The 19,708-nt window shown below is 39.6% G+C and overlaps 1 protein-coding gene across 1 annotated transcript in view; it reads right to left on the bottom strand.

Annotated features, from left to right (window-relative positions):
• actn3b (actinin alpha 3b) overlaps positions 1-18,572 on the bottom strand; it is a 34,044-nt gene extending 15,472 nt beyond the window's left edge. The window contains exons 1-3 of the mRNA XM_017437239.2: positions 18,438-18,572; positions 740-854; positions 320-439 (exon numbers count right to left, since the gene is read on the bottom strand). Of these exons, the coding sequence (XP_017292728.1) occupies positions 320-439; positions 740-854; positions 18,438-18,572 (370 nt within the window). The remainder of the gene's footprint in view (positions 1-319; positions 440-739; positions 855-18,437) is intronic.
• Positions 18,573-19,708: the final 1,136 nt, after the last annotated feature.

The raw sequence follows: 19,708 nt of genomic DNA, 5'->3' as shown, positions 1-19,708 counted from the left end.
TAGAGCCGCTGCTCCTCCACGTCGAGAGGAGCCAGTTGAGGTGGCTCGGGCATCTGGTGAGGATGCCTCCTGGACGCCTCCCTGGTGAGGTGTTCTGGGCACGTCCCACCGGGAGGAGGCCCAGAGGAAGACCCAGAGGAAGAGAATGGATGGATGGATGGATAATAAAAGAAAAGTAAATTCTGATGCTGGTCAGAGATCGTTAACTGAAGTGTGTTTCTGTAAAAGCAGGCGAGATGAAAACAAAGTGTGTGACCTGAGTTCATTAAGGTAAACCAACAGGCAGCCTGAGGGGATCAGTGAGTGGAGGTGGACTCACCCTCTGCACCAATAGACACCAGTTTCACCCCCTTGCTGCAGATAAAGTCAAGAGCTTTATTCACGTTGGCAATCTTGTGGAAACGCATCTTCCCTTTGTCAGGTTTGGGCAGCCTCTCGCCTGCAAGACGAGACAAAACAAAAATTAGGAATAGTACTTAACAACAATGAACTCACACTGCTCAGGACAGTTAGTTTTTTCTTTCTTCATACTGTGTGACATAAAAAACATAATCGTTATTATTCCACTCTGTTCCTGGAAAAAAATCATTCAATAACAGAATAATTAACTTGCTCTTCAGGAACCCTAAGGAGTTTAAGAAAAGGCTTACAAAAACATACTGGTAAACAAGCGTCCATCACACAACAGCAGATGTGTTGGTGTGTGTGTGTGTGTGTGTGAGAGAGAGATGAGACCCACCTGATATGACCTCCAGCAGCAGCATGAGTTTGAGGCCATTTCTGAAATCCTCTTCAATGTTCTCGATCTGTGTCCCGGCTTTCCTCAAGTGGGAGTTGCACCAAGCTGTGAACGTCTGAAAGGGAAACAGGGAGGTTACAGACTTATGTTCTGTAGCTGCTGCACAACGATCTAAAATTTAAAAAAAAACAACAACTGTGTACACAGCTTGATGAGGTCAGATTGAGACAAAGGTTAAAACTGCTCAACAAAACCTCAACTGTCTTCACTTTGAGACACGTCAACATTTATTTCAATTTGACGGTGAGCGTGTAATCAGCCTTAAACTAGTTCTGACCTGTGGTTTAGATCGGTGGTTCCAAACCCTGGACCTAGAGGAACCCTACCCTGCATGCTTTAGTCGTTTCTCTGCTTCAACACACCTGATCTGAATGACTGAGTGATTAACAGATTTCTGCAGAACTAAAGACCCGCTGAAGAGCAGAGAAACAACTAAAACATGCAGGATAGTGGCCCTCCAGGACCAGGATAAACATTCCATTTAAATGATTATAGCAAGTGTGAGCTTTTTTCTGGTGTAGTATAATTCAAATCATTTCTCAAGCACTTAATGAAAAGCAAAAGGAATCAAAGTTTTCCCCATTCTTTTATTTATCTCACAATTTGTCTTTGTTTCTTAAGTCATGTTATTCTCCCCAAATGAGCAAAAATAACAGCTTTTTCAGGGTGTTTCGTTTTTAGCACTTGATTAAAGCACTGCTGACAGCCTCGGTTTTTTCTGGGAAATGATCCGAGAAGCTTGGCGGAGCGTTTCATTTGCTAATTTCTCTCATGCTTCAGGGAACAAAACCAGTCAGGTTGGATAAAGTGCATCAGTGTTGAACCATTTTCAGGCCTGTCCATACGTACCTCACATTGGGACCACAGTCCAGATTCTGACTGGGTCTCTTCAGGACTTACACAGAACGTTGCTGGAGCCACTTTACCTCAGCCCAACATCCTGGCATTCAAATAAAGTCCTTCTGTGCTCGGCATGGCTCGTCCTTTTCACTCTGTCACTAACTTTCAGAAAGTTATTATTATCATCTATTAACTTTTGGACTCAATCCAATTAAAGATGTCCATCACAGCTAACCAACCTTAGCAGACATAAAAATGCCTATACCTGGGTGGTTTTACAGATATTGGGATAAATTCAGGCGTTTGAGAAGCTAAAAGTTATTCACAATGATAATAATAATATTTTCAAGGTTTGACCAAAACACCTACAGCTCTGTTATTTGTCAGAATAAGATGATCTTAGTCTGAAAGTCTGGCATGAAAGGCAGCAGGCGACATGCATGCCTTCAAGAACGCTAGGACTTTAATTCTTGCCTTTGCTTCCAGCTCTTGTTGCAGAGAGACATGTCAACGTAAAGGTGCTGAATTTAGAGGGAATACTGATGAGGTGGTACTTATGTTTGAGAATTATAAAAGAACTCAGTGCTTCAACCTTCAACCCAATCTTGTCTCCCAGATGGATCAACTTGATGGTTTAGTTTTCTCACTGGCAGTCAAAGTGCCAGAGTCAGAACAAAGGGAGTAATTACTTATGTAAATGTAATATTTTAGCCTTATTATTATTTTTAAATTGAAAAACAAGTGACAGCCTCCCATGTATACTGTATTTTAGTGCTATTATTAAAAAAAACTTGTTATTAAAGCCGTATCAAATCTTTTGTCCTGACCCAGTGTTGTCATGAGCATTAATCATAAGTAAGTGCTGCATCTTTCAAAAGCCACAAATCTCATTTTTTAAACAACCTGTTTATTAGGTGACGTGCATAATGAGACGAGTACAGACGGTGATGTAAATGGCTCTCTGTGCTCGCTTCTGTTTAGTCTGGAAAAATGCCTAACGGCATCAAGCTGTGCATAGCAAGGGCATTTTAAATGGTTCCATTAGACCATTCAATCAAATCAGTCACTGACTGAAACTGTCCAAAGGCTTTAATGGTGTTTAGTCTAAATGTGAAAGCGGGACAGTCGTGTCCACACTGAAGAGGGTAAAGTGTGTGTTTGGGCTTCTGCCGCAGAGCCGAGTTCTGCCTGGGTTTGGAAGGTATGGGGGTGTAGAAGCAGAACAAGTACATGATCTGAACCAGAGATGATGGCGTGGGTGGAGGGAGGGACACGGTCTGTATTAATCAGTGCTGAAACAGACTCTGAGCTCAGAGGGTGATAAATTGGCCTCTGCAGCAGAGTACATTAAACAAGCTGTAAATCTAAATGTATATGTCCTTATACAGTGTATGGGGGATTGTTTATTGCTGCTTCTCGTTCTATGCCTTACAGCTGCATCTTCAGGAGATGGAAAGCATGACAAATGGACCAGAGCCGGCGTTAGAGAAAGAGAAGAGAAATGTACGGACAGGGAGAGAGATAAGTTAGTTGGTGGTGGTGGTGGTGGTGGTGGTGGTGGTGGTGGTGGGGGGGGGGGTNGGGGGTATTAGAAGAGTCATGGAAAAGTGCTCAGTGCAGGAAGAAAAACTAATTGCTCATCTTTGCTACAGAGCCAACATCGTTAATCACTATTTTTTTGTTTCATACTGGCGTAATGTTAAATTCAAGCAAGAATGCATCATGTCTTCTTGTTCCCGTCGCTCCTCCTTATGAGGTTTCAGCAGTCAGAGGAACTCAAACTGGCATTTCATTGATTGGGTAAATACGGAACGAATTAGGACAGATTAAAATAAAAAGGGCGGATGCGGCTCGGTGGTTATGTGGTTTTCTTCCGATCAAGACTGAGGGTTAGACTGCCAGAACTGAATGATGCTAAAACATCTTTAGACACAACATTAATGTCTCCCATAGACCTCAATATGCTGACTGATGTAGGAGTAAGAAAGAAAAAATTAAAGCTTAATGAAAATATTTTTTTCATTTTCCTGAGGAAGAGTTAGTTAAAACATTAAAAAGAGAAAATAAGAGAAAGTTCACACCTAAAAACCTACACTTTAAAGAGTTACATAGAATAAAATAGGAGGACAGTTTTAAAGTGATAGTTCTGATCTTTTAAAGTAGGGTTTTGAGGAAAGGTTAGGAACATTATTGTTAATGTAGATATCTCTTTGATCAAGCTTAGTTTGGAGAAAGAGTTGAATTCTGACTAGATTGATGAGCTAACGGCTAGTCTGAAGTGGATTGCTGCTGATTCACAACAGCTCTGATCGCTAAGGTTTTACAGAGGTTCAAGGAAACAACCTGAAATTAAATTAAAACTTTAATTTCAAATATTATGATTATTAACATACCATTTTATGGTTGTTTGCAAGTGCAAATAGCGTCATCAGCTAACTGTAGCACTTCCAGCAGAGGTATCATAATATTTCTGCTGAAATAAGTTTCTCACATTTTTTGAAATTTTGAAACTGGAGATGTTTTAAAGTGTCAGCATTCAACTTCTGTCTTGTCCTCAGCTGTTAGTTCATCCATTTCATCAGAAATAAACTACTTCCTCCAAACTGAGGTCATTCAAATAGCTATCTACAACAGGTAAGATATTTTTTGTTCAGAGCGTTTTCACGAAACCCCATGACAAAAGATATGAGCTATGGGTTTAATTATAAAACACAGGAGCCTTACTGGCACTGTTTGTGGGAATGCACGTTAGTCAAACCCTTCTGGTTGACATTTTAGAGATTTTCTGTCAATTATATAAAACTGAGACAGAGAAATGACTGAATTATGCTTTAATGTGATTTAACTGATCTTCACAGCTGTGGATGCTCTTTTAGGTAACAGTATTAGTAATACTAATTTATAAAATGTGAAAATGTTTTCTGTCAATTTAAAATGCACTGTGAAAACTGATGTTATCCTGACTGAATTTCATATTTTGAAGGTTAAAGAGAGAGTTGTAGCGAAAGGCCTGACAGGAATGCCCAGGCTCGGGTGTAATTTGATGTAAGGGTCTCAGGAGGAGAAGAGGCCGCCTGTCCTACGAGCCAGGGTCCTAGCAGGTGCTCGTCTCCTTTGCCATCCATGACCAAATTTAGACAGACTGCTAATCCAGCCCACAGACACTCAGGCCAAAGTGGTGAGGAAATGAGGAGGTGTTTGAAGGGTGGGGGCAGAGAGTCGAAGGAGCAAGGAGGATGTGGTAGGGGGGGTTAGAAGTGGAGGCTAAATTGGGTTGGCATGAGACACCACTGGACAGCTGAGAAGGCAAGATTCCTGGGTTGAACTGTAAAAGTGCAAGACAGAAAGACATGATGGAGGAGGAGGAGGAGGAAGGGAAGACGACGATGCCGAGGAAAGAATGGGTTAGAAAAATAACATGAGATATAAGAGAACTTGAAAGAATTTGGGAAAGATGAGAGGGGGTGACATCATCTGCACCAAAGGAGAGGGGTTAGAAGCCAAGAAGTGGCAGTAAGAGGAGTCAAAGATGAGTAAATAAACAAATCTCATCACTAAACCCAAAACAAACCAGAGTCCTCAACAACTACCATTAATCTCTTTCTTCTTTCCCTAATCTGTAAAGCTTTCTAATCCCAACTCTTGGTTTGTTGTAAGACCTGTGGTGGTCCCCAGAACCACAATCCACCAGCATGAAGTCACTCTGCATCACGTCTTTCCTGTTTGTCCCACCTGTCGGTCTGGCTCGTCTGGGGCCCTTCTTTTTTTTTTTTTTTTTTTTTTACAGGTCCTTCTTGTAGAATGAGGTCACAGCTGAATGCCTGACATAACTACGCTCCCCTCGAAGAGGAACTGGGGCTGGTGACCCTCAATACAGCTGACATGTAGATACACACGCTCATGTACCGACACACACAAACCCCTCTTCACATCAGTGCTGTCAATAATGCTGCTGGAGCTCAGCTGTCTATCAAAGAGCTGACGCAACCACGGAGAAGCTGCTGACGTCACAGGAAATGTCTCTGTGCAGACAGGAAGTCAGCTACCCAACGCTAGCTGCAGCCATTTTTTACCCCTCAGTATGCTGACTAAATTATATCCTATTATGTGGCTCCACTCGCTCACCTCACAGATACATTTTTATCTGATGTCAGGAATCTTATTTACTCACTCTCTTCATGAAATCTGTGATAGATCTGACTAAAGGTATTTTTTTAGGATGCCATGAAAACAGTTTACTTTTACAATCACATTGCAGTTGTCCCGAACACAAAAATGTGCAGAAAATTTTCATTTTTGGTGATTTTAACGATTTTATGATGATCCAAATCTAAAATATAGTTGTGTATTTATTTTGCTGTACTGGCTGCCTCTAAAAGAAATCATGAAAACTAAAAAAAAAAAAAAGATTTGTGTCCAATTTGTGTTTCCAAAACTAAAACAGTTTTACCAATTATAAATTAAATTGCTTTTCTAAGCATATATATACCATATAAGTACAAAACTGGTTTAGCAACATGACAAATCTTTAAAAATTATAATGCATTTTTGATTTCAGGTGGGGCTAAACTGTACCTAAACAATACTTAATGGTAAATTGAAAATGCACATTATTCATTAAAAAAGTACAACAACAACAAAACAAAAACAACATTCCAGGGAAGATCATTAAAAAAAAAAAAAACAAACAAACAAAAAAAAAAAAACTCACAAGGTTATTTTGTAAATTACACATCATAAAGTTTGTGTAATTAGACCCCAAATAATTCGAAGTGTTCTCAACAATTACACAGTTATGAAGATTTATTTCACTGCTGCTGATGGTCCTTTAAAAAAAATCTCTTTATGTTTCTGCTAATTAGATCCATTAACAGAACAGTTAATGGTGTCTCAGTCTGAGCCTTTAAAATTAATTACAGATGTCCATCATAGTTATTCTCATTAACGCCTTCAATTAGAGCTGGCTGATTTAATTAAAAAATGTTTGGAGTGAGCTTATCTGGGTTGGAAACAAGTCCTGGTGTGGCTAAAAGAGAACATGGTCTGCATTTTTACATTTACAGCTCTCCATTATCTACTAGTAGATTTATGCTGAAGTGCATTTATATCTGCAGATAAAAAGCTAACAAAGAAGAATGATGAGGTCTGTAATACAGGAGAAAAACAAGACATTTAAAAGGGAGCTTTAGTCGAGAGAACATGGAGTAGAGGAGCAGATTTTAGAAAAGCTATCTTAAGTCTATTCAGTAAATGCAGTAAATACACTGCTCATATGTATATTTGCTTAACCAAAAAGGACTAAGATCACACATTTATTCTTTAATATCTTGTTATAGTCATTAGTAATTACGTCTTGGCAAAAAATTTAGATTAATTTATTGTCATTTGACAACATATTATAATAACACTTGCTACCCAGGCAAGTGTAAAATAAATACATAACCTTGTCAATAATGAGCACCTAAGTGTGCTGAGACATGTTCTGCTTCATTGTACTGTTGGTAATTTTGTCTCTTTTGTTCAAATTTAAATTGCAGCTCAATTAATGCATGCCTTTCTGTTTTTTGACCAAACATGATATGTTACACACATATTTATGCTCTCAGAAAATATTTGATAAGTAAAAATATATTTTTAAAAAGATACAATGGCATTACAGAATTATGGTTTTGCGCAGGTGGAGCACTGATTCTTTTATTTTGAATTACATTTGATTCATCTGTGAGAGTTCTGTGTATGTTCAACAATTTACCACTAATCTTAATTATATGTAGCCTATTGTATCACGACACAGGTATTTATGTCTAACTACTGGTGTAAAAATAGTTTGCCTGCAAGGCTGACCTTGAGGACTCAATTTTAAACTGTCAGACCAGCTACCTTTGTCACACACCTGTTCAGGAATGACTTTGTCTTCTTTAAACACACACACACATAAACACAACTGTCACATTAACTACCCAAACCCGCCGATGTGCACACATTACCAGCTCCAGATAAAAACACTACAGATACATAAACATGCTGTTTTCAAAGGTGATCATGTACAGTGAAAAATGTGATAAAAGATAAATAAAACTTTAAACCCAAAAATGAACTACTGTACACAAAAAGTGCATAAGAATATTTTACATCTTACCTAACTAAAGGCAGGTATCTCAGCAGGTATTCCTGCTGATCTTGAACTTTCACCAGTTCAGACAATACGTCTGGCAGTAATAAGAGTTTGCAAAGAGAAGGGAAGAAACAAGCTGCAGCTCAATTATTACAAACACAGACACAAGGCACGAATGATTCATATGTCTCTGTATTGTTCCTCTTTAACAGTCTACTTCATGTCAAATTAAAACTGCATTTTAAAACTTAGACTTACTGCATTTGCATCTTTTTATACATTTAAACTTAAAGTTAAAAGTTTAAAAACTACTTATCAATGAACAGAGTGTAAGCACTTCATAAAACTATGATGTACAACTGCACTGGTTCATCTTAACTTCTCTGACTTTGATCATTTAGCATGATTTAAATTACAGAATATGTCCCACAGAAGGATAAAAAACAGAACTCAACTTCCAGACACTTTAAGATAAACTCTGTCATTAGTAATGTTCTAAAATACATATAAACCAAACTTATAAATTCAATCAAAAGCCTTGGTAAAAGCTGTGATTCAACAACCCTGACTGTGTCAGGAAATATAACAAGAAGAAAAATACTAAAAAATGGACTTTGAAGGACCTCACAATCAATAAAAGATATTCTACAAAAACTAATGAAGTGGTAAATGGTCCACCTTTAAAGCACCTTTTTGACCTCTTCAGGTTCTACAAAGCACGTCACAATGTTTCTCATTCACACACATACACACACAGTGCTTTCAACTATATATTATGCACTCATATACAGCAGGTCTATATTCTCACTCATACACTGATAAGGATAATGGATAACAGCAGGGGGTACAGACACACGGCAGGGGTCCAGGATCAAACCCCCAATCTTCAGACTGAAAGGCAACCTGCCTACCACTGAGCTAAAACCACATGTTAGGAGTCAACATTTAAAGATTTAGTGGATATTCTGATCAATAAGCTGATGTTTTCATATTCTCTGAGAAACAATATGATGGTGAGAAACTGACAACTAAAACAATCCATCTTTGTCTGAACATCCTTTACTTTCATGTTTGATATGATTTTTCACATTTCATCATGTTTTACCACAAGTTGTACTTTCTGTACATAAATACTAAATACTATGTGCAGCACAAACTGAAAGTTCTTCATTTTAACCATTTTCACCAACATAACGAGTTGACGTACAGCGAGAACTCAACATTCACTTTTTTTGGAGGGGAACCATTTTCTGTTCTTCGTTTTTTTAAATGTTTGAAAATCTTGTAAATTTAAATCTTATCAAAATTTTGACTGGCCTCAGTATTTGATGCTAACAATACCAAAAGAACACACTAAAGTTGAAGATCAAGGCTTACAAACAACAATTTTGCATTTCTGTGACAGAACAGACTCGATATTTGAAACAGCATGAATATTTGTCCGAAGTGACATCACTTTCTTGTGTGAGAGCTCTCTTGTAAACAACAACAACTGTTCCTGGATCCTTCAGAGTTTTAAACAGGTGTTAAAGTGACAGCACTATGATGGAGAGGAGTTACAACACACAACAGGTGGCGCCAACATGTAGAAACTCCCTGCTGCCCCCCCTCTTTTCCTCTTGTTGGGTTTAAAAACAACCCTCCACCAGCCTCGCCACAAACACACCCAACCCTGAATTTGGGTGCCACAGAAGAAAACTGGTAGAGTTTACACCAACACCGAGGTGAAAAAACCTCCTACGTAGACTATCCAAAAAAACAGCGAGGTAGCACAAACATTTAGAACAAGGCTGACCAATCTCACTTAAATGTTGTAGAGCAGGGGGTGACTTTTTATTTTATTCTGAAGGGGGGAAAGCAAATATAATTGTCTATCTAAAAAGAGCTATCTCTACTGACTATCACACACAGATTAGTGTTAGTAAAAATAAAAAGAGCAGTTTCATTTTACAGTTCTCACTGTAAGTGAAATAATCTCCAGCATGACACCACCAGCCCTTCTTCCCACCTCTGCTTTATAAAGGATTAATGGGTTCAAACTTATATGACAGCCAGTGTAACGCTGGGCTCTGAAGCAAGGCCAAAGACCAAACCTGTGGATTTATGTCTCGGTTTAGAGGATAAAAGGCCTAGCACCCCTATTCCAGTCAACTCTATATATGTGTGTGTGTGTGTGGGTGGGTTAGATGCCAGGGAGATTTACAGTAGGCACAATGACAGAAGCTGTTACAAGAAAATATGTTGTGATATCCACCAACAAAGAAAATGAGAAGACTAATATTACTGACACGTCAGGGTGAGTTTTGTGTTACCGGGAAAGAGTTGGATTCTTTTATTAACACCCGCAACAATAAATCTGCACATCAGATATTCCTGTTTAGGGAAAGAGCCAACTGCAACATTGAATGTGAACATCTGATTCTGATTTCCAGGACACATTACACAAACAAAAAAGTCCCACAGCTAATAAAAAAAAATATTAAAGGTCTTCCTTGAAGGAATATATAATTGCTCAACGCTTTACATTCCAGAGTTTTAAACAAAAATCATTTTATGATCAGAAATTACTTAGTTACAGCCGTTTTCATCAAACCTTGGAAATGTTATGTATGATCTCATGTATTCTGTTAGCATTCAAAGTACGTGTTGTGAAAGACTTATTTACTACCACGTTAGATTTAAGCTCAGTATTTGTAAAATTGACTGAGTAATAGCCATTTCTGTGTTGGCCTACTCTGATCAGCTGTGGCTGCCATTTTTTTTTGGACTGCCTCCCAAAGTTAATCAGTTGTAGATCTACATCCAATGATTACTTTGAGAGCTTCATCAAAAACTGTCGAGTGACTCGTGAGATATTTTGCTTACAGACAAACAGGGTTGACTCCAACATCTAATGGTAAAGTTTTAGGCAAAGAGCTTGCGTTCAAAGTATGAATTGGGGCTGACTCTCAGCTACTACCACACAAGATTTGGGCTCAATATTTGTCCATTAGACTGAGTTATAGGCATTTTTGTGGTTGCTTAGGTCGATAAGCTGTGGCAGCCATCTTCAATCAGGTTGCTTCCAAAGGTTAATCAATTGTAGATGTACATCCAGCTTTCTAAGTTTCATTAAAAACTGTACTGTGGATCACAAGATATTTTTTTAATAAATATGCACAGCAAAACCATTCTTGCTCACCTTTCACTGACAGACAATAGCAAGAATTATCAGAGTGCACTTCCTTAGCCAAAGTCAGCATTGTATTGTACAATTTAACAAATATTAAATGTATTTTTTCCCCCTCTGCTTCAAGTCAAATTCATCAAGACAGAGTTGGTGCTTTTTGCACAATCCTGCCAGCAAATAGACAAAGGGGAATGAATCATTGCTCTCCTCCTGCTGAGGAGAGAAATAACAGGTACAGCATGCAGCAGTCCTGTCTCGTCTGACACAACCATCTGTCTGCATTGTTACATTAATTGCTACATCTTCATGGAGGGGATACACGGCGTCCTGCTCTGCTCCATTATGCCGGCTTACATTGTGTTCCAGTCAGTGCCACATGTTTCCAGTCTGCTGCAGACGATGCCAACCACAAACACCAGCCAAACATTTTAACAATGCAGCCACCCTCCCTGCAGGGTTTGTGTGTGTGTGTGTGTGTGTGCGCGTGTGTGCAGGTGATCGCTTCTGTTGGTCACCAGACGTGTTGACAAATCAAAGTGTAAGAACACAAGTGCCTCTGTTCACGTGTCAATATTTAATCATATTTTCAAGGCAAATAAAAAGCAAACAAACATGGATGCAGCTGTATTTCTGTTTTGACTAAATTAATGTGGATTGTTCAAAAAAGGCTGTAGAAGTTTATTTGTGAACTGAAGTTAGATCTTACAGGTAAATAAAAACTCTTTTCTTCACAGTGAGTCTTTAAACGGTCTTCTGTCATTTATAAAACTCAATTTTAGCTCAGCCTGCACATACGTTCCCACACAGAGCATTTTCTTTTAATGTTCACTGTAATGCAACATTTTTCCTCTTTGCTGTTCCACATCTGCGCTGGCTGACAGTGAGACTGAAGGTGGAGACCACAGGTGAGCATACAGGTGCGCTGCTTGCACCGTGTTGATTCTCTATCGTTGTCTAATGAGCTCTGCAGTCAGGACAGATGAACTGATACAAGCTGTTGGCGTGAATTTATGAGCGCGCCTGAGGGCGGCGATTGGTTTGAGGTAGGAGGAGGGTTGTGTCTAATTTCAGTAGGCTACTTCTTTCTCTGAGAGGCAGATCTAGGGCCAGCTAAATCATCCTAACAGAAACCTTGACCATGAAGACCTGTGTGTGAAACTGATCTACAGCTGTATATAGCAACATGCAACCCAGCCATATTTCCCATTTTTTATTTGGCCAAAACAGATGACCTTGTGATTCCACTTCAGCCTCCTCTGGAGAAGCAAACATGAAGGAAAAAGGTTATTAAATCAATCTTGAATGACGGTGGAGTAATTTAAGATGTCCTCGTGTTAAGTTTCTACTGAAACATACCATCTCAAGTTGATAATCCCTAAAGCAAAGCAGCAGGAAAGACCTAAAACAATACTAGCAGCTTGTGTTATCACAGAACTCTTGGAAAATGAAAATGTTTGCAGCCAAATTCAGAAAAACAAACTTCATCACAAATTTAAACAGGAGCAAAAACCAGAACAGTAGCTTTACAAGCTCTTCTAAACCACATGATGATGTACTTATGATTCCAGCCCACACATCAGAGATATCATCTTAGTACACATTTCAAGCTGGTGACAAGTAGTTCTGATAACATCACATTAAATGGATCAATATCCTGCACTGATATCAGAAATGACATATGAGCTCTGTCTGCATTTTAAATCGTGTATTTTTAGTTGATCACATTTGCTTTAAACACTGCACGGTAAGCTGAGATCATTAAGACCTCAGGGAACATTTTTTTAGGTGTGTATTTCCCGTTTGTGCCAACTGTTAATAGGCTCGTTACAGTCTCCTTCAAAACAAGCCTCCGTTTCAACCCTGAGGCGGTGAAAGTATAATCACGGCCTCACACATTTTTTTGCTCCGTTTGCACAAAAACAAATATTCAGCAAGACTGAAAGGAACACCACGGTTCGCCGGGCAATTTTCTCCAGCAACCGGGCGTTCGGAGGATTGCTCTGATTGAGTCAAGGAAGCTGCTCTCACAGCTCGTCGTTCATCACTGCTACTGTCACCATATGGACTCTGACACCGCTGCCGTATCAAGTGTCTACTTTTGCCATTACAACACCCTGCAAGAACTTCTGCCTTTAAACCGTGACCCAATCCTCGTAAAAAAAAAAAAAAAACTCACCCAAAAACAAATGCAGATGCAGAAACACACCCATGTGTCAATAAACTCTGCACTTATTCTTTAAAGGCGCCTTTAAACATATACGCTCCTCGGGCTTTTCTCCAGCCGCCCAGGACTCCTGTGCTTGCACTAAAGCAGTTTATAGAAGCCTCCCTACATGGACACAACTTCTGGAATAGTAACTGCTATTTGATCTGAGCGCAGGCTCACCACCTCTCCACTTACGCAGACCCTCGTACCGATGCGCTCTACACGCAGCTCGTCATACTGAAACGCCGCGCAGCACTTATTAATGCCATTCGACACTGCTCGTCGGAATCAAAACTTTAAAAGTTTGGCAGTGTTAATGAGGACGTTTTACCATTTCACTCAAATGGGAGCTACAGTTAGAAACTAAGCAATGGATTATAAAATCTGATTAGATAATATTTTTTAAGTAAATCAAGTTTTTGACTGTAAATATTATAAATATATAATAAATATTTATCATCTACGCCTTAAAACAACTGCAATCTTTAAAGGAACTTGTTTTTGTGTTGAAAGAAAATGTGAGGAGAGGCCTCAGGATCACCTCAGCAGGGTAAATCTTCAGTCACTGCCATTGTATGGGCATGAATGAGTCAATCATGGGAGAAATTAAACATGCATCTTCAGACTGACAGTCAGAGATCAAGGCTCCAGTCTAATAAAGCAAATTACAGTTCTACACTTCCCCCAAAGTATGATCAATATATAATATTTCTGAGCTGCTCTTGGGCTCAAATGAAAAAGAGATTACCCTTCCTTCATTTTTCAGCAAAATAAACAGAAATCGTGACATTTCCTTAACTAAAAGTCAGAGTTTAATCTTAAAAATAGACACACATTACCACTTAGTTATTTAAAAATACGATCCAAGTCTTAAGATTAGCCAGGAAGTTAATTTGTCATAATATGTTTTCAGCATCACCCTAACCCTAAAACCATTTGTTTAAAGGTCTTCAGCAATAACATTACTGGGATTTTAGGAAGAAATGCTCTTTACTCTTGTGTGGATAATTTTGAAACCTATTTCTGGTAAGTCTGCAAAATAATTTAAGGGAATAAAAGGTGACAGCTTTATCACCACTTCTGTCCACCTTGAGTGTGCCTGGGTTTGGGTATGGTCCAGTAGCCTCAGGAAGGAGACGGCTCGATAGCTGTGGCTGCATCGAACGGCCTGAGATCTTTGAGTGCAAAAATAAGATTAAACACAAACAGATTTGATTACGCAGCACACTCAGATCTGTCCTCGCCCACACAGAGGGACGTTACATCAGGCTGAGTGGGTACTGTAAGTAGCATTAAGTAGCACTTGAACTTGACGTTTGCTTATTTTAACCACTTCGTTTATTTCTTTCCGCAGGTTCACAGTGTAAAGCTAGTCTAACAGGCTATTAATCACAGTTTCAAGCACAGATTACATTTGAGTTTGATGGAAAAAGTTTATCAAACATGAAGACACACAAGCTGCTGAATCAAATGCAGTTTAAAAAAAATTGTTTTCAGGTCTGGTGCAAAATATAGCAAATATCTAATCATTTAAAAATGATTAGACCATGTCAATTATAAGGAAATAAAAAAACGGTTATCAGTAGGATTCTAAACATTTTGGCTCATTAACAAAAATCCAGATAATGATTAGCAAATAGCCTCTATGCTTAATTTTGGACTTTTTATTTGGCAGATTACTGTAAAATATCAATATTTAGTTGGAATATTGATTTCAATGCAATCTCCCATGGCTTTGTTATCACTGAACTGTAGAAGCAGATTACGGGTCTGTGTTTAAAACACAATGCAATCATGATTTTCTAACAGACCAGCTGAGCCAGTAAGGTAGTTGATAACGCTTGTAATGAATATTTATAGCTTATTGCAAGCATGAGCTCCAGCGAGCAGCAAGACGTTCGCTTACAGAGCAGCTGAACTCTTGAACAATGTGAAACCCAAGATGACTTTAGTCCCCCCGGTGAACCTTTCTGGTGTGTTGACATTTTGCTTTTGCTTGATCGATTCATTACACAAAAAGCAAAAATATTAGGAGGAAACAGTAAGCCTGTAGTGTAACCGCAGTTCTCTGCAGTGAGAGTTAACCTGCAGACAGCTATCGATCACGCCTCCAGTGATGGCTCCATGTAGATGAGATCGAGTTGAACTTTTTCCAGTTATTAGTCCAGCACCACCGAGTCACACATCAATCCCTTTAAGAATACTTTAACTCATCTCCTTCTGCCCCAACGAGCCTTTTCTCGCTTCACTTTTAAATTGCCTGACAAATAAGCCCCTTACTTCTAAAGACTGCAGCTGCTTTAAAAGGAGCAGGATTGCTCAGACGAGACGCACGACTCCATCCATCCCTTCACCCATCGCCGCCTCCAACAGATTGAACCAGATGTCGTTCTCATTGGACTGAACAATTTTCCCCAAATCAAGCCATGACTCATTTACTTCAGAATCTAGCCGAGGTGCTGTGTGATAAAAATAAACCAGTGTCAAAATGTACAGTTCTGACGTGCGCCCATACACGCGCACGCATTCGAGCCCGCATCACCTCTGATGTCCTGTATCAAATTCGGCATCACTGCGTGTGTTGACAAACACTTTACTGCCACGTCAAATGGTGGTCGGCTTTTTCCACTGAAATCTCAAGGATGGAGGAGACAACAGGTGCCGCGAGGCTTTCCTTTCATATTCATTACACTGCAAAATGATGCACTGGCTATATTTATGGGCTGATATCAGCTCCTTAAGCTAGATTTTACATGCCGAGAAGTGCCACGGAGTACCATGTCTTATTCCCACTGGGAGGTTGAGTGGTTAAGACCAAAGGCTCTCTTAGCTATGCAGGTTTGTTCAAATCCATTTTAAGCCGATTAAACTGAAAACACGGACGAGCAGGCGAGGCAGCATAAAGTTAAAAGGATAGTGTTGATGGGTTTTTACTTTGTAGTTTAAACAAACGGACTCAAGAACTGACAGACAGGAAGAACTGATTTTTTCGTATGACACACACATTATCTATACATATAAACATGTTATCATAACAGTAGTAGACTTTCTTGGTATACTTATAATCGTGGTACATTTGGACATTTTTTGGCCTCAGAGTATCCTCGCCGCCATCATGAAACAGCAAAAGAATGACGGTGTGACAGAAGAGGGGAAGAAAGGCGAGAGATGAAGGCAGGGAGGAAGGGAGGGACGGGTGAGGAGAGGGAAGTTGGAGCCAAGCAAGTTAAAAGCTTATTTTTAGGATGATGTTTATTTGGAGGTCTGTGAAACCAAGCCGGGGTGCATACACCAGCCTCTCTCTGCTACCATCTGTTAAAGTCTCTCAGGCTGTCACTTCTGTCGGTTGGGGAGGGGGAGGTCGGTGGTGGTGGTGGGGGGGACATTTTGCAAAGACAGAAAGGTTTTGCAGAATCATAGCTGCTTGTGAAATGTTAACATTCAGCTTTAAAAAAAACAACAAAAAAAAGAATAGACGTACCATGATAATAGCACCGAGGAGGTTCGTTTATGAAAGCTGCAATCATCAGATAGCAGTAAGCACAAAAACACTCAAGTAGCCATTTTCGAGTTGTTTCACTTGTTCGGAAAAAGTATTTTAAGATATCTGAACTGCAATAAACGTGACTGGAAATCACACTTTTAGGGTTAGGATCAAATTCAGTAACATAATTCAGACTATTAACAACAAGAGCCATTAGGTGTACGTTATATATCTGATGTCTGTATTATATTATAAAATTTGGCAGATTTTGTAACACTAATATTGATCAGAGGATCTTAATTTTTATCAACATTAAAGTTTGGGACCAAACTGAACGCTTACAAAAGGACATTTCTGGCATTAGCCATAAAAAGAGTGAGAAAATAAGATAAAAGACAAACACACAATATATATATATATATATATATATATATATATATATATATATATATATATATATTATATATAAGGTGACTAAACAAATTCTGACATGATTTCAGGACTTATAACAACAGTTATTAGGTATACATTTTGCATGTAGATTATAGGGTCATAATTTTCAATTGACACCAAAGTGTATGAACATGAACACACCAAAAGTTAGAAAAGTTATTTTTCGAATTAGCCACCCAGTGAATGTGAAACTAGTTTCTACAGAATTTGTTAACAAAATCTGTAAGACAGAGCTGTCCTAAACCAAAATCACAACCATGGCTGCAACACTTTGTAAACTTTTATAGCTAAAATAAATAAATATATTTATGATGATAAACAGCTATTCCTAAATAGTTTTCTTGAACCATGATTGATGATTTACCGAGGAGCTATTTTTGGCTTGGACTCCAGGAATTTTGAGCCAGATGAAGGCTGAGGTTCCCCCCTGGGAAACATGGCGGCCAGGTCGCGGCTAATAACAGCGACGTCAAGCTAACAAACCAAAAATAAGGGACACGGTGTACTTCTAGGCCCCTGAAACACACCAATAGATATGTTGTGTGTTGAGTAAAAGTTTCGAGAAAAGAAAAAAAGTTATACTAGCCTTCGCTGCTGTTGTTTTGGTCTCGTTTACCGTGTCAAAAGTCGGCGGACGATGAGCTCATTAACCGCACCTGTTCGGCTAGTCCTCAATCAGGCCAGCATGTTGCCATAGCAACCGGCTGCCTCTCTCCTGAGCTAGCTCTGTAGCTAGGACCAATCAGGGTGAACATGTGTTTAAATATAAAAGTATTAATGCATTTTTTTTTTCATTTAGTCTATTTTTACGATTTTAAACTTGAAGTTCATTAGTAAGGTGTTTATTGTTTTTTTAATAGATGTATGTTTATCCTTGCTTCCTGAAAGTAGGCTACACATACACCCTTTTTATTTTTTATGATGGGTATTTGTAGCTTATTTTTTTCCTCTTCTGCTTGGATGTATTAAGTTCATTTTAAACTTGTGTGTCATTTTCAGGTTAAGACTTAAATGTCAGAAAAAAAATGGGGAGGGCGGTATTATATTTAGTCTGCAAGGCAGTCAGGGGGTAACTGAAAGACAACACTGAGAAAGTTTCACGGCCTAAAATATCTGCCCACACAGCTTCCAGCAGGACTGAAGGGCCAGGTGTGGGGACAGCAAAGACACAGATGTCTGGTTTCTTTTTGGGGTTGGTAAAGAAATTACAGTTTAAAGCAAAGGAAGTGATTCGGGGAGACGGCTTGATTCACACGGTTGTGTTAAAATACACTGAAAAGCTGTGCACAGATCCAAGTGCTTTGGCAAATCTGAGAGCAGTTACACAATAAGTACAGCCTGCGTCCCAGAGCCTCCACATCTAAAACCTACCTTCCTCTGCTGCTTCTCCCAGGCAGGGTCCAGGAGCAGGTCCCTGTCCCAGTCTTCCTCCTGGGTCATGTACGCTTCTTCATGGTGGATCGTATAGGAGTTGCTATATGTAATTTGGGTTTCAACAGCTGTCATCGTTCCGCCTCTGTAAGGACTTCACAAGTCCTTCTGAGCTCGTAGCGAAAAAAAAAACAAAACAAAAATCGTCGATGGAGACGGGCGTGAGGAGTAGAACCTCCTTGAGACGAGGGGGAGAGACAGTCGGGGGGCTGCAGAGACCAGACTCCACTGGTGAGAGGTGGCTGTGCGGAGGTGGTGCTTCCACTAACAGAAGACCCTGCTGGCCGGTGCTCCTTTCCTGGTCAAAAGTGGCACACGTGACAACACCCCAATAAGTATGAGAACCTACAGCCGCAGTGTCGGGTTCTGAGCCTAAAAAGGTCAAAGAGGCGGGGGTAGCCCAGCACAGGCAGGGATAACTGGCCAGTGAGTGGTGTGGCCATGAGTCAGTTACGCTTCCTCTCGCCACAGAGGAGTTTATGGTCCATGTAATGCACCTGTTGCTGTTAGTGATCCTCAATGGCAAACCCAAGGCCTCTTTAGCTTCAGGCTACATTTTCCCATGAGCCAAAATCAAACAATTTAAGAACTTATATTAGGAAATAGTTCAAAGAAGTTCTCTGAACCACGGAACAGGAAGATTAGGCTCAGGCCTCCTCTGTACTGGAGATCACTGACGTCAGCTCAACTAGGCTTCTTTCACACTGCTAAAATTTGGATGCAGGTAAATCTGTATATTGTAGTACTTTAATCTTCCAGCATATGCTAAACAATAACCTCAAGTTCATCCATCCATTCATTTCCTTTAACCGCTTCTTCAAGCAGGCTCACGTGGGAAGCTGGTGTCCATCTCCAGGGGTGACTGGCTGAGAGGCGGGGTACACCCCGGACAGGTCGCCATCACAGACCCACAAATTCACCTCAGTGCAAACCATAATTAAAACCCAACACAATTATGAGAAAAAGAAAATTTATTCGGCATTTGCATGCAGACTGGGAAAAAAAAAAGAAAAAAAATACCTCAACATTTTCAAAAATACAGGTTAAAAAGGCATATACACGCAAACACAACCGTACAATATTACTTGTGTCCATTTAAGGGTTTGTCACTCACAGTAAACACATCTGATGGAACATCCAGCAGTTTAAATCTCCTCACATTCAGCTCTGTGCCGGAACCGATCTACTTGAAAGAAGCAGATCCAGACAGC

Source organism: Kryptolebias marmoratus, linkage group LG7, assembly GCF_001649575.2.
Source record: "Kryptolebias marmoratus isolate JLee-2015 linkage group LG7, ASM164957v2, whole genome shotgun sequence".
NCBI lineage: Eukaryota > Metazoa > Chordata > Actinopteri > Cyprinodontiformes > Rivulidae > Kryptolebias > Kryptolebias marmoratus.
The sequence above is the reverse complement of the archived record's forward strand: the minus strand, read 5'-3'. Positions and strand labels throughout refer to the sequence as shown.